The 15,106-nt window shown below is 38.1% G+C and overlaps 1 protein-coding gene and 1 long non-coding RNA gene across 2 annotated transcripts; one reads left to right on the top strand and one right to left on the bottom strand.

The window, feature by feature from the left end:
• Positions 1 to 7,240: 7,240 nt before the first annotated feature.
• Positions 7,241 to 9,863, bottom strand: LOC138210471 (uncharacterized). Its single transcript, XR_011179259.1, has 2 exons — positions 9,743 to 9,863; positions 7,241 to 8,705 (listed from the first exon to the last, which is right to left on the bottom strand). It is a non-coding gene; the product is annotated as an uncharacterized lncRNA (long non-coding RNA).
• A 365-nt stretch (positions 9,864 to 10,228) lies between these two features.
• Positions 10,229 to 13,779, top strand: lsm3 (LSM3 homolog, U6 small nuclear RNA and mRNA degradation associated). Its single transcript, XM_069169638.1, has 4 exons — positions 10,229 to 10,261; positions 11,303 to 11,413; positions 11,800 to 11,895; positions 12,193 to 13,779. The coding sequence occupies exons 1-4, from the start codon at positions 10,241 to 10,243 to the stop codon at positions 12,271 to 12,273; spliced, it is 309 nt and encodes a 102-aa protein (XP_069025739.1). The 5' UTR covers positions 10,229 to 10,240; the 3' UTR covers positions 12,274 to 13,779.
• The last annotated feature ends 1,327 nt before the right edge of the window (positions 13,780 to 15,106 follow it).

Below are 15,106 nucleotides of genomic sequence, written 5' to 3'. Positions count from 1 at the left end.
TTCTTCTGGACTGTAACCTAGCGCCAACGGACTTTGTTGATTTAAAGGACGTACTGCAGATAGAAGACCTTGCTAACAATACCGCAAACGAAAACTAATTTAAAGGCAGAAAGGAAACAAAACGAGGGCAATAACGGAAGAACTCTGATACGTACTTTTCGCTTTTTTTTTTCCGGTTTTTTTTTTTTTTTTTGGAAGTTGTTGAACCGGAGGTGCAACAAGGGTAAATGCGATGGGTCTTGGTATCGCGGTACGAGGACATCTTACTGGCCTCAATTCGAAGCGCACACCGTCGGCCCCTCGGAGCGACCCGAAGCGAGACGTAACAGACGGCCTTTGTGGGTGTTTTGGTTGCCAAATAGTCTAAAAGAAACAAAGAAACAACGGAAGTAGTCGTCTAACCTTCGTACTGAGCGGAGTCGGGCACTAATGACGTGTTAATGTAGGGAACACAACAATGACATATCGGACAGCTTATTTGGACTCTCAGCAGTTATGAAGCAACATTCTCTCGTCATTGTAAGAAAATCGACTATAGCTTCTTCAGGGGAACGATTGTGACCATCACGGAGACGCAGTCGCACATTTTGCTTGACCCATTTATCCACCCCGACATCCTCTTTTGCGGATGGCAGCGCCATTACCACCGTGACTCTAATTCCGCCTTTGTTCACGGTAGATTTGGGTCATAACTCACACGGCCTCGTGAGGTTTCCTTCAGGTGTTCGGAGGTTTTTTGAATAAACAGCAAAATCTGGTTATTTTTTCAGCCCCCCCCTCCGTCTCATCTAGCTGTAAACAGATTTTTCCTGCATTCATTCATCCAGAAGTTGTTGTGTCGCTTGGTGCAAGATGAGGCACTTTACTTTAGAAAACAAGACGCTCTTGAGACACCTCGGAAAAAGAAAATGTAATAATAAAACTTTGAGGAAAAACGTAGAAAAGAAAGGAACGCCGATATTCATTATTAATGATGAAAACAAAAAACAAAAAAATGAAATTAAACATGTATGAAGCCAGGTTTTTATTACCTTTTCAGTATCTTTCATGCAAATATTTTCAGCGTTTAAATATATACACAAATACCTACATTCCTGTGGGATTTTCTTGCAGAGCTCTCACATGATACATCGTTTTTTCTCCCCATAAATGTCACTAACATCCCTCCGGCAACAGGTTCTCAATTTAAACCGCTCTCCTTTTCCTTTCTTTCCCTGTTACATGCCCCCCCACCTCCCCTCACCCCCCGCCCCCCTCTTTTTATATTTATGTTCATCTCCTCTTCTCATCTTTTTCTTTAATTCCCTTTATTTCAGTAACACAGGAGATAACAGCAGGCGGGCCTCATGACAGGTAGCCATCATTTCTGCCCGCTCTAATTCACGTCGCTCCAAATAGCCGGCAGTGGGTCGCAGCCTAAATTGCTTTACCTCCTTTCTCTGTAATGGCTGTATAAACTTCTTCTGGCGCAGGCAACTCCGGCACCACGCCGCCGTACTTTTATGTACTTTACATATTTATTCAACTTGCTGAAATGTTTAAAAGATGAGAAAAAAAATGATCTTGGAGAAAGAAAAGGAAAGATTTCTGATTTTAGTTTTATTTCACTTGTCCGCTTCATGTCTTTCCAGGATCCCGGACACGTTGCAGACAGTTAATTTGTGCTTATTTTAACGTACATATGCAACTAACATAACATATTTAACTTGCATCACGAACGTTACGTAATTTACGACAACTGTTCTTATTTTAATCCACGATATTTTCATAAATCTGATCAAGTAGTTTTGGTGTACAGCGACCGTTTTACAACCACATGTTAATTATTGTTACCATGGTGACAAAATCTATATCCTGTATGTCCTTTTGGCGATAAGTGCGTGTTGGTCCTGTGGAGGGCGCTGTTGCTTTGGGAAGTCTTTGAAAAGAGGCTTATTTTGTTGTTTTCAGTATAGGGATGTGTTGAAAGTTTGCCCAAGGAAATTTTTCGTGTTAGCTGCTAATTTTCAGTTAATCTCCTCGTACAAAAATATGGAATCGCAGCTTTCTGGTTTCACGCAGTCACAGTAGAGTTGCATTTTAAATTTTGGAGTCATCTTGATTCTCGTTAAAAGTATGAAACATTTTACAATCAGGCTTATGATCTCGATAACAGAGGAAGTGTTGGCAAGTGTAAAAAAAAAAAAAAAAAAAAAGTGTACTTAATCCTATCCGTGTTTTATCTGGATACGAGATGAAATGACGTCTGACATCTTTTTCTTTTAGTGCCACATTTTTGTGGCAGTAAAAATGAATATATTTAGCAGTAAATAAAACAAATGGAAACTGTTGTCTGCGTGATTTAGTGCCGCCGACAGGATCCTCCTCATCAAATGGGGGGCGGCGTTGTTTATTGGAATTTCTTTCCACTCTGGGATGAATAATGAAGACGACGTGTTAATGGATCATGGGTGTCCTCTGCAGGCACGACGTCGTCCTCAGCTTCTCCTCGGCCTCCGCGTTTAAATCGATCCCGAGGAGGCAAACTGCTCCGACACGGCTCGCTGGGAGTGTGTGTGTGTGTGTGTGTGTGTGTGTGTGTGTGTGTGTGTGTGATTTGTATTTTGTATTTTTTTTTGTATTTGTGGATTCACATGTGCACGCGTGAATTCATCTGCGTTCCCGTGTGCTCCGCTGACTTTGCCTTCATCCATAATTAAATTGCTATAAATCAGGCTGTCAGTCAACTGCCGTAATGTGAAGAGCTGAATGACATTTTAATGACTGCGGGGCTATTCTGGGGTCCCGCCGACCGAACAGGTACGCACTTTCATCGCTCATATTCAACAATTCATTTTTCCTTCCTTTGGGGCCGTCCCTCCATTTTTTTTATTTTTTTTATTTTTTTATTGTGACTTTCATCTCGTGGCCCTTCCTCTTCTTGACGGAGATTATTTTTAGACGCTCACATTGACCATAAGTCTAATCTTAATTTTTAAAGGCGAGGAGATTTTACAATGAACAGGAAAACAGTCGTCGGAGATCAGCCGCTGCACCGTGGACGATCTGCACGCTCGCAGATGAAAACGTGCAATTATTGCAAAGATTGATGCTGAATTTTATTAAATGACAGAACGTGTTAACGTGCAAAAGAGAAAGACTTTAATCATGAAGGGATGAGGGACTTCGGAGTAAATGATGATCGATGTGATCCCCATTTAGATGCAGAAAAGGAGTAACTAATGTTGAAGTAATGAGTCATACGCAATGTTTGAAATGCTATTTTTGAAATGTAATTGGTTACAGAAGAAGTTCACTTTGTTGAAAATCTGATAAGTAATGTAACTTACTTCATCAAAGTAGTACAACATTTAAAAAGCCTTTAATATCTTACATGACCATGCATGTCAGGGTTCATTTAATGCTTGAGGAAAATGAAACCAACAAATCAATAAAACAGTTTAATCAATTTATGATTATATAATTTGCTACGAATTTATGATTTATAGCAAAAGCAAGACTAAAATAGTAGGTTTTGAATCGAGTCTTAAAAGATGAACGTGTGTTTATGGCATCCTTGACCTCCTCCAGAAGGTCATTCCAGTCCGAACAGAAAAGGCCCGGTCGCCCTGAGGAGGGGAGAAACAGAACCGCTCGACCCGGATTCATCCGACCAGTCAGGGTATCAAAACTGGCAACCCGTCAAGACACAACCTCAATCCTCTAACCTCCTTTAATTACTTAACACGCTTGTCAATTTAAACTGGCATCATTCAAAAGTTTCATTTTTAAAGCAATCGAATCTATTTAGCGGCTGAACGAAAGACTGTTCATTCGACACTGATTGAGATGATGTTGATTTAAGCTTTAAGCAGTTTGATAAAATCATATCATGATATTACTCGTGGTCGTTATTTGGAAATGTTATTCACAGGACATGACCCACAGACTGAATATAAAAATGGACGTAGATTCTGGGTGTGAAAAGTGAGGCCGATGCAGAAAAGCCTTCAGCTGCGATACCACCGAGTGCCACTAGAGGTCGGCTCCAAAAAGGCTCCATAGACTCCCATTCAACCAGTCTCATTAAACACAAAGTCAATACACTTTTCATTTATCCAGGTTTTTTTTTTTTCGTTTTTTCTCGCTAAGTCACTCCTTCTTATTAGTTTTTCTGGCCGTCCATCTGAAAGTAAAAAGAAAATAGTCCTCAAAAAGATTTGTTTTTAGGGGCGTGTCTGTTTGATTGACAGGCCTGTGGCGCAGTCAGTTATCGGTGAGCGGGACGTAGTATCGCCGGGTTTCCAATCAGATCGAGTCAGATCCACCGCTGGCTCCTCCCCCAGCTCGTCCAAATATGGTCACGTCCTGCTCCGAAACCGCTTCCGAACTAGCGAAGATGTCGCCGGCCAAAATTTCAAACTCGCGGCTTCATGATGTTCACAAACCAACGGGTGACTCCACTGCAGGTTGAATTTTCGGTAGTGAACCCTTTCACCCTGGAAGAAGTGCCCAGTTTTCAACTTTACAAAGTTTATTTTTTTTGTCGCTCTTTTCTTGGACTGTAAGGACGGTGAACACTTCGGCGTTCACTTCGCTGACACGTGAAATTATTTCCACCTTGGACTCGCCAGAGGGAGAAGTTGCTTAGTGTGGCTGCGTGACCTGATGTCCTTTAAAAAAAAAAAAAAAAGCCATAACGTTTAATTATGTCCCATCAATCATTTTTGCCAGACGAGGTGCCATTTTTTTCTTCTTTTTTTTTTTTTTTTTTTTTTTTAATACCGTGCTAACTCATTTCAGGAGAAAACCTCTCCTCTGACCTCCCAGCAGCAACTGTGAAAAAGTGACACACTGGCAGGACAAAATGAGGAAGTCATTTCAACCCCAAAACAGGAAGTGTCTTTAATAGCAATGTAACAAATATGCAGCCTCGACCTTATTCCATCTTGGACGGGGGTAATTATAAAACGCAGTTTTTGTTGCAGAGAGTTCTCTTAAGTGGGTCAGCGTCAGAACATTACAGTCCATATAAATATAGCCTCACACACACACTGAGAGAGAGAGAGATGTGTGTGTGTGTGTGTGTGTGTGTGTGTGTGTGTGTGTGTCACATTTTCTTCAGCTGCATCTGTCCTCGTCCAGATGGGGAAGATGTTATTCGTGTTAATGCGTCAGTATGAGCAATATTCACGGAACAATGTGGACGAGCAGCGCCGGCGACGAAGGTGTGAATCTATACTGTCTGTGTCAGTGTTTTAAGCTTGTGTGTGTGTGTGTGTGTGTGTGTGTGTGTGTGTGTGTGTGTGTGTGTGATTGGTTGGTTGACGGGTCCGGACAGCTGGAAGCCGGTTTTGTACCATTTGTAACTTTGACTCACGCATTCGGTCGATACAAAAACAACAACAACAAAAAACACACAATAACGGTCAGAAAACAAACATTTTGCTTTTTGGTGGTTTTTCGGCTTCTTTGCTGAAAACGAGACGAACGTTTTCGGACGGCGGCGTGTTTCCAACTTTGTGGCGACAGTTGGACGACAGCGTGGACGAAGTCAGGCCGTACAGAAATTGTACTTTTTTAAAATTTTTAAAAAAAAAATCTTTTGTTAGCCTGCACAGATTTTTGGACCTTTTGTAGGCAATTTTGGACTGTTGGGTTACTTTTTTAATGCAGTAGATTACATTGGAAATTTTTTTTTAATAAGTAATCTATTTTAATTACCTCATCAAACAAACCTAGTTTATTACATTTTATTTTTTTTATTACTTTTCTAAAAAAAAATTTAAACGAGGCAATAAAGATGAAAAGTCCTCATAAAATAATGTAAACCTTAAAAACAAACCTGAGCGCTGATTACTGTCAAACCTGAATTAAAGTTCTTCAGCATGACTTGAATTCAGATTGAAATGTTTATATTTTAAATCACAACCACCAGAACAAATCACAAGTATGTAAGAGCGGAGCTGTGAAGGAAAACAAATGTCCCCAGATCTTTAAAACCAGGTCAACGTTCAGGTCGACTGATGATCGAACCATCAACTGGAGTATTGAGGTTTTTTTTTTCTTTTTCTGACTGACAGATTATTTTCTAAAAAAAAAAAAACATTCTGTCAATTTAAACTCACCAGTTCAAATCTTTTGTTTGGAAACTCAAAGTGAACAGAAAGGAGGAAGTCTAAAAAACATCAGTGGTCCAACACTGACCTGCTGTGGCCATGAAATAGATTCCCAGTTTTCAACAAATAAACCCCCTTTATACAAAATAAATCTTTCATTTTTAATCTGTAAGAGTTTCTGGCAGCTGCAGACAACTTGGAAGTTATTTTTTTTACAGATGTTTTGTTTCCTAAAATAAATTTAGTTAATTTGTTTATATTTGTTTTATTGTATCCAGCTTAAGATCCACATTAAATCACATATTTGACAGTTAATTAGTTATTTACTGTAATTATACTTTTCTTTAATGTGTGCTTTAAAAAAAACGACGAGTTTTGATATTTGTTTTCATACTATAAATGTAAATTAATAACAAGTAATTGCATTACCTGAAGATCTCGTTGTTTATTGTTCAGGTTCATTTTTGATTCCTGGATTACATTTCATGTTAATCATCTGATTTCTTCAGTCATTAAGCAGCCGTGTGTTAATCCGTAATCATGAGCCGTTTTTTCCAAGTATGATTTAATCTCATCAGCCTCGTTTTTAATTCCTCCTCTCCTCCCGCCAGCCGTAGAAAAAGCCTGCTATGAAAAACAAACTGTAGATGTAAAAGAAATGAAACAAATAATTATTTAGCTGTTCTTTTTCTTTGAGACCTGATGCTGGTATTAAAAAAAAAAAAAAAAAAAAAAAAATGGAGAAACTAAAATGTACCAGTTTCATAAAGGGTTTCTCAGATCGTCGTCTTCATATTATTGATAAATTGACACTTAGATTGACAACATCAGCATTTCGTCAGCAGCTGCCACAGATCGTTGACATGGAAACGCTGGTCACCGGGGGTCATCGGTTGTTTCCATGGAAACGTGGCGCTCAGTGCCCAATGTTTTAGCCTTAAAAAACAAGTCGTTGCTTTATTGTTTCGTTTGCATCCGACTACAATTAAAACTGGCTGTATAATATCTTTATGAAAGTATGTTTGTTGGCTGATATCAATCTGAAGGTTGTTGTTTTTTTTTTACAATTTTATTTCAGGTATTTTTACTCTCTAAACACATGACATCATCTTCATGCACCAGCACTGAAAAAACACAGCAAATAGTTTTTACTTTTAGTTTATTATTTTATTATCTACCGTTCACTCTGACACTCCTGAAAAGAGAAAAGTTATGAGCACTGAACAATTTAAAAAAAAAGTATAACTGTAAAAAAATCTCATCATCCAAATATCAAATCTTAAAACATCCAGTGCAGAAAAAGTATAAAATTGCATATTATGGTCCTACTTTATATTATTGTGTGAACCAAACTCCTTTTTATTTATTTATTCACATTTCTTTGCTAAATATCACTTTGGAAAAACTCTCCAACCGTGGCCAAAAGATTTGAGATTGACACAAGTATTGGTTTTCACAAAGTTTGCTGCTTCGGTGGTTTTAGATCTTTTTGTCCGATGGTATACTGAAGTATAATTACAAGCATTTCAGAAGTGTCAAAAGACTTTTATTGACAATTAAGTTTATGCAAAGAGTCAATATTTGCAGTGTTGACCCTTCTTTTTCCAAGACCTCTGCAACGCACCCCGACATCCTGTCAGTTAACTTCTGGGCCACATCCCGACTGACGGCAGCCCATTCTTGTATCATCAATGTTTGGAGTTTGTCCGAATTTGTGGGTTTTTGTTTGTACACCCAAAATTTCGATGTTTTGTTCCCCGAGCCACTTAAGTTATCACTTTTGCCTTCTGGCAAGGTGCTCCGTCATGCTGGAAAAGGCATCGATCGTCACCCAACTGTTCTTGGACGTTCTTGATGATCCGATAAATGGTTGATTTAGGTGCAATCTTACAAGCAGCAGAAATGTTTTATTGGGGGGGGGGGGGGATTAAGTTCATTTTCATGGCAAAGAGGGACTTTGCAATTAATTGCAATTCATCTGATCACTCTTCATACGTTTTGGAGTATATGCCACTTCATAAAAACTGAGGCAGCAGACTTTGTGAAAATGTATATGTGTCATTCTCAAAACTTTTGGCCGGTGATGTTTATTTAAAAAACCAAAAACAGTGATCGGGCAACAGTAGTTTAATTACAGTAACTCCAGGAACCAAACAAGATTCACTCTGCTGACGTCGCCTTCTAACTTCCTGCCGCTGGGCGCCATCTAGTGGCCGGTGACTCCCACACTGGACCCTGTTGACGAAGAGAGTCGGAGAGACTAGTTGAAGGGTTGCACACACTCCAGTTAATGATACAAAAAAAAAAAAAGGTAAATGTACAACTCTTTACCTGTTAAAGAAATTCAGACATGCAAAGAACTTTAAATATTTTTCACACACACACACACACATCTACCTTCATGTTTCTTTCTGGTTTCTAAATTTAGCACGACAATGGCAGGACACTACGAGTACTATCTCATTTTTGTTTTTAAAGTTGTGTAGCAGGGATTTCTTCCACCGCGGAGCGTAGCTGCAGCTGAGGGTGGAATGGGTAACGCCGCTGCTCTGCTCTGCTCTGCCTCCTCAGCCGGCACGCAAACCCAGTATGGAGCACTGGGCTGAACTGGGAGAGGAGGCGCACACACACATTAACACACATTTAGGCTACTTAACATTTACTACAACAACAACAATTATGCAAAACAGAGAAGATAATGACTGAGTGAAATATGTAAATAAATCATTTCTACGTGACTTATTATGTACTCTTTGTAAAGGTCGAGCTGATAATGGACAGTTTTAATGTGAAAAAAAAAAGATTTTGTTAAAAATAAAATAACCAAATTTGTTTGTTTATTTCAAAAACAAAACGTGCATAAATTAACTCTTCATGTAAGAAAAGTCAAGAATATTTTTTTTAAACACTAGCCCAAAGAAATGTCTTTAAATGTGGTTTTTACTTGACAATAAGTCTGAAAAATGTCAGAATATTTTGCTCTAAACAACTAATATCTTTGGAAATATAGTTGCTCATCAACTTCCTGTCGCGTATCTTCAACATTAACATCGTGAACTTGAATTTTAAAGTTTCAGGTTCATATTTTGCATAAAACTTCTTAATTAGTGTTACACCCCCTCAGGTGTACCCCTCTTATTTCCCCCTTTCCCACCTGCTGAAGGACACGCACACACACAATCACACGCGCACGTCCACGTGGCACGAGCACGGTCTGCGTGCACAGTCTGCGTGCACACGCACAGAGTCATAAACCTACACACAGTTTAATGAAATGCCTCCACACGATGATTTAATGCAACAAAAAGCCTCTTAAATTCAGGTTTTTTTTTGTGTCACATCGAAGCCAACAAGTTAAACAGCACGTGACATCATGACAGCCGATATTATAGTTTTTATAAGTAGTTTAACATCAAAACATACCAAAAAACAACAACAACAACAACAACAAAAATCGTCTTAGTGGTTTATTGCAACCTGAAACTCACAACGCTGCAGATGCGATACGTGCAAATAAATAAAAAAATAGAAAAACATGATGCTCGACGGCGAAAAATAAGACACAAATACGTCGCTGAATTACGACGAATACTCGACAATATAATAAAAATAATAAAGTTTTTTTTGCGTTATTTTCGACTCACCTTCGGGGCAGTTCGCTGCTCCGGACGTTTGACGTGGAAGGATGGAAAGGTCTGGAAACGGGAGGACGGAGAAGACAACCGGGACCGCTTGGGCTTCACGTAGGCGCGGGTTGCCAGGTTTGCAGCACGTACGTATGAATAGGGAGCGTTATTTTTTATTTTATTATTTACTACTGCAGCGGTAATCCGGTGGAGTTACGTAACGCGTATATCAAACGGGATTATTTTTTAAATTGCAGTAAAGGGAATTCATTAAATATCAAAACGAGTAAACGAGTAAAAAATAAATTAAAAAATAGTTAATTTTTTTGCGCAATATTGTTGACACACTTCCCATTACGTTGCATCAATATCATCTTTTATTTATAGTTATACGAGAGTTATGTCCTTAAAATTAAAAGTGAAGATCCGTCACCTGCGCGGTTCCCGCATGAAAAAGCGTTTTTTTTTTGGTGCGGACCTGGCAACCGACGTCCCGGCGACGCAGACTCAAAAATCATGGCGGACGAAGTTGAGCAGGTTGGTGTTGCTGCGTTCATTTCTCCTCTTATCGTGGACCGCAGCGATGCTTTTTTTTTTTACTGTCCACGAAGATGGGCCGACTCTTAGGTGGACCCGTGCACGTGGTGTAACGTGCTTACCGCGTTTCTTTGTTTGTTGTTTGTGTGTAAACAACGCGCAGCGGCCCGTCAACAGAAGCTATCTGAGTTAGCATGTAATGCTAACGTATGAATGACGAAAACGTGTTTGTTTTTTTTGGTGGTTTTTTTTAAAATTGGAAATGCTGCTTTTATTTATTTATTTAAAAACTGTACTTCAAACCGGACAAACAAATTTAAATGCTGAAATATTTGTTGTAGATGAGATGGTGGATGAATTAATTTGACCTCGTGCAACATCTTACGGAAAACTATTAATAATAATAATAATAATAATAAACTTTAAAGCACCTTTCATGGAAGAAATGCATCTCAAAGTTATTCGCAGTGTTTCACATAAAAACAAACGTAAAGGAACATTTAAACGTGTAGAAAAGAAATGAAATGCATAAAAGAAACAGATCAAATTAAACACAAATACAGTTAAAATCAGCAAAAAGATGTTTTAAGTGAATTTCAAGGCCTCTGACATACGGACACTTGTTCCCCAAATATTTGCGGCTGCTTAAAAGCAAACATGTCTGGGTTTGATTGTGATTTTTTTTATTATTTTTTTTGGAGCAGTGATCGATTAGTTCACACAAAACTAACCTGCATTCATGTTTTCAATAACTTTTTAAGGAAAAAAATAAAATGCTAAAATATTCTCCGGTTTCAGCTTCTACAACTTGTTTGATTTAATGTTTTAATGGTTGCAGCTTGAGAATATTTTTTTTTATAATCTTTAAAAGAGTGCAGATAAATGACCACCTTTTTTTTTTTAATCCTGCAGAAAAACAAATACAATGAAAAAACATTTTGCGACACCATTTTTTTCCCCTTTTAAACGTGATTAAATATAGATGTATGCAAGTAGGTATATGTCAAAGATGTAACTGGTGGTGTTTTTTTTGTGCCGCAGCAACCGACCACCAACACGGTGGAGGAGCCTCTGGATCTGATCAGACTCAGTCTGGACGAGCGGATCTACGTCAAGATGAGGAACGACCGGGAGCTCCGGGGACGACTGCACGTAAGACATTTTTAGTCCTCAGTCCTGGAAGTAAAGATAAGAGATTAAAAAATAAAAAAAAATAAGACTTTATTAATCCCACAGTGGAGACATTTAGTCGTCACGGCAGCATAGAAACACGGTTAAGAAAAACAAATATAAAAAAGTGCATCCAATAAGAAAATAAATACAATAAAATGATAAAAAAAAAAAGTCAGACCAATGAATAAATACATACTAACTATATAAAAAAATGAATACGATTTGGCGTGAAAATAAAGTGTCAGGTGCCATGAAATGAAATACAGTGCAACATTATTTTCGGCTGGTTTTCGTGTCAGCTCGGCGTCTTTTTGTAAATATGGTTTCTTCTGATGTGTTATTTCCTTTTTCTTTTGTCTCAACAGGCCTACGACCAGCACCTGAACATGATCCTGGGTGACGTGGAGGAGACGGTGACGACGGTGGAGATCGACGAGGAGACCTACGAAGAACTCTACAAGGTACAGCGTTGATTTTTTTTTTTTAAATTTTTTTAGGCTGTCCCGTGGGCCAAAATATGACCTCACTTGGGTGTTTGTGACATCACAAACTTCCTGAAACCTAAAAAACAATCACATCTGAATTTGTTCGATACGGGACCTTTTAAATACAGGACAGATCTGCAAGTTTAAGTGATAGGATGTGAAGAATGAGTTATGCCATCTTCCCTGTTTAGTTGTTTTATATTTTTTGTGGAATCTTTAGCTCAAAATCAGATTAAAAGTGTATTTTTTTTGTTTTGTTTTTGTCCTTTTCAGTCTACGAAGAGGAACATCCCCATGCTGTTTGTCCGGGGAGACGGCGTGGTCCTCGTAGCTCCGCCCCTCAGGGTGGGCTAACCCCGCCCACATCCCGGCGTGAAAGGAGGAGTTTGTGCCAGCGGGGGAAGTTTTCTATCCAGTCTGAAAACAAGGTTCAGACTCTCTGGACAACAGCATCCTCTTACTTTCCATTAATGAAACTCACCCAAATTATTAACTTTCATTTTGTTGGGCTGCAAAACATAAAAAACATAAAGAAACAAAAGAGAGAGAAGACATTTTGGAATAAGAGAAGCAGCTTTTTGTTTGGTTTTGGGATTATGGTTAAAAAAAAAAAAAAAAAAGTAAGACCACAATTTAAATTCAACTTCTCTGGACTTTGTTTTTGAAGTATTTCAACATATTATTCTCAGTACAGCACTTAATAAATACCAACAGTTGGAGCTGCTAAGCTACGAATACTGACTATTATTTTTGATCACCTCCGGAGGAGTCGGTTGCCTCTTCAGTCATGTTGTCCGCTCGTACCAGAGCCAATTACAAATGTTTCTACTCGTGCGTGTTTGTGGTTTCATCGTTGGCCTGTTTTGAGTTCAGTTAAAAAGATTTACCAGACTTAAAACTGAGGAAGAGGGTTTCGTATATATCTCGATTACGACATTTTTCAAAGTGTAACTTTTTACGTTGGTTCCCAGCACTTCCTCCAAACAGCTGATCTGTGAATATTTTAGTTTGTTTTGCTTGAGTTTCCGTCGGATGGTTTTCGTTTAAACATTTTTTTTTATATACTTATGTTTTGTAGTTCTGTGTGGGACTCGTTTTTTTTTTTTTTTTTTTTTTCCCTTTAGTAAACTTAAATAAAAGAAAAAGCTAATTGGAAAAAGAAAATGTGTTTTTTTTTTTTTTTTTGTCTAGTGTGAACTAGAATTATTAATGTTGATCGTCAATTCTAATTCCAGCGTGATGCTGCTGCAATCGTTAAATCTGAAATTGAAGATTTCACTGTTTGTGTAAACAAACGGCAAAAAAAAAAAAAGCGATTTGATTTATGGTACAACATAAATAAACTTCACTAAAAGTTAAAGAATTGTAATTTAAGTGCAGTTGCAAATTTTCCAGATGCATTTATGGATAAGCAGCTTTCTAATATAGTGTTGAAAATGAGCTCATTTGAATTACTTTAACCTCAAGTTCACCGTCTGCTAATTGGTTTTCATCAAAATAAAAGGCAGTAGAAAATTAATTGAGAGTTTGTTTTCATAACAACAGAATATTATCAATTAATGAGTAAATGTGTTGTGGAAGAAGCCCGCAGCTCTAAAACCGAGGTGACTTTACATTTTGCTTACATGGTGCACGCAACAGATAATATTGTTTTTGAAAAATCTTTGTTGATAACAAAAATGAAGCGACCGTGGCGGCGCTGGAGCAGCAACTAGTTTCTGGTAAAACAAAAATAAAAAAGACAGTTTTTTTTTTTTTTAAATCAAAGGAGCCCGGTGGCTTTAATGATATTGACATAATCTTTTTGCGAATCTGAGGGACAATAAACTGAAAATATTCTGGAATAAATGTTTCAAGGAGGCTTAGATTGTGTTTTGTTTGCCGACGCCGTCCACAGCAGGACGTTATAGGCTTCCGTGCTTCTCCGAAACCAGAGGACACCTTCACTTCTACTGCAGGTAAATACAATGACTTCGTACAACTCCACTTTAAACATTCCTCAAGTGTCCCTTTTAATCTATTAACAATGTTCAATATGGTGTAAAACAATCATGTTGATGTTTTCAATATAAAATCTTCTAGTTGTCTAATATACAGTAAAATATACATTATTTCCCTCCTGACATTGTAGTCCAAAAAAAAAAAAAAAAAAAAAAAGACAAGTAAATTACAAGCAAAACCTTCAATGCTTTTTAATGTACTCAAAGCTTGTAGTGTCTCCTTTTGGCCACTAGATGGCAGGAAAGGTCTAAATAAAGCATCTGCAGTGTCATTCTGTTAAACAGGTTTTATCATCTCTAATTCTGTCAACAAATTGGCTCCTTGCATCTTTATTCACAGCCCTTATTTTTAATAACGCTAACTTTAAAGTAAATCAGCACCTGATAGAGAAAATCAAAGGAAAGTAGTTAACCTGACAACTTTTTCTTGAAATATGAGTTAATAATGTGAGATCGGTGACTCGTTCAACCTCTTCACAGGCTTTAAAAAAAAAAAAATTTTATACAAATTTGAGGCGTGCTTGTGCAATAGAAAAATCAATATGCAAAATATTTTGTTATCTTGACGTCAGTGATGCTTTTTTCTCAGAACTTGTGGGTGCAGTTCAACATTTACGTGTCGCAACAAGATCACCAGAAAAACAGGTTATGAGGAGCATTTTGCTTTTGAAAACTTACCGAAAAGCATCAACCTCCTTCCCATCAGCCTTTCACTGTTTAGCAAAACGTGCTAAGATGGAAAAAAACCAACAACAACACATCTGCTGTGTCATTGTGAGCAAAATTAAAAGCTTGCTTCATTTGCTTTCAAAGAAAAATACATACAAAATAAAAATAAAAATGCCGCTTCTTCACTTTCTAATCTTTAGTAAAGCTCCAACTGAACCGTCGCCGGCTACGGTCACGACGTCCTCCGAGAGAGAGAGTAAACGTCGTGCTTTGGTCGTTCTGTTAGTTGAACACGCGTGTGCCGTGTACAGGAACATACTAATGTTCACATACACGCTTTAATGTGACTTGAGTAGTGTTTTTTTCCACGCCCTCCCAGACTCCCCGTCTCTCTCGCTCCGACTATGAAGGCTTCATATCTATGTTGAAAAAAATGAAGATGGTTTTTTTTGTGTCCAATTTACCATCGTTGACGACTTTTTCGACAGGCGGCATTAAAACTGACGCCGGTTGCCGAA

Source organism: Embiotoca jacksoni, unplaced genomic scaffold, assembly GCF_022577435.1.
Source record: "Embiotoca jacksoni isolate LCO1_2020_lvr unplaced genomic scaffold, fEmbJac1.0.p SCAF_46, whole genome shotgun sequence".
Taxonomy (NCBI): Eukaryota; Metazoa; Chordata; class Actinopteri; family Embiotocidae; genus Embiotoca; species Embiotoca jacksoni.
The sequence above is the reverse complement of the archived record's forward strand: the minus strand, read 5'-3'. Positions and strand labels throughout refer to the sequence as shown.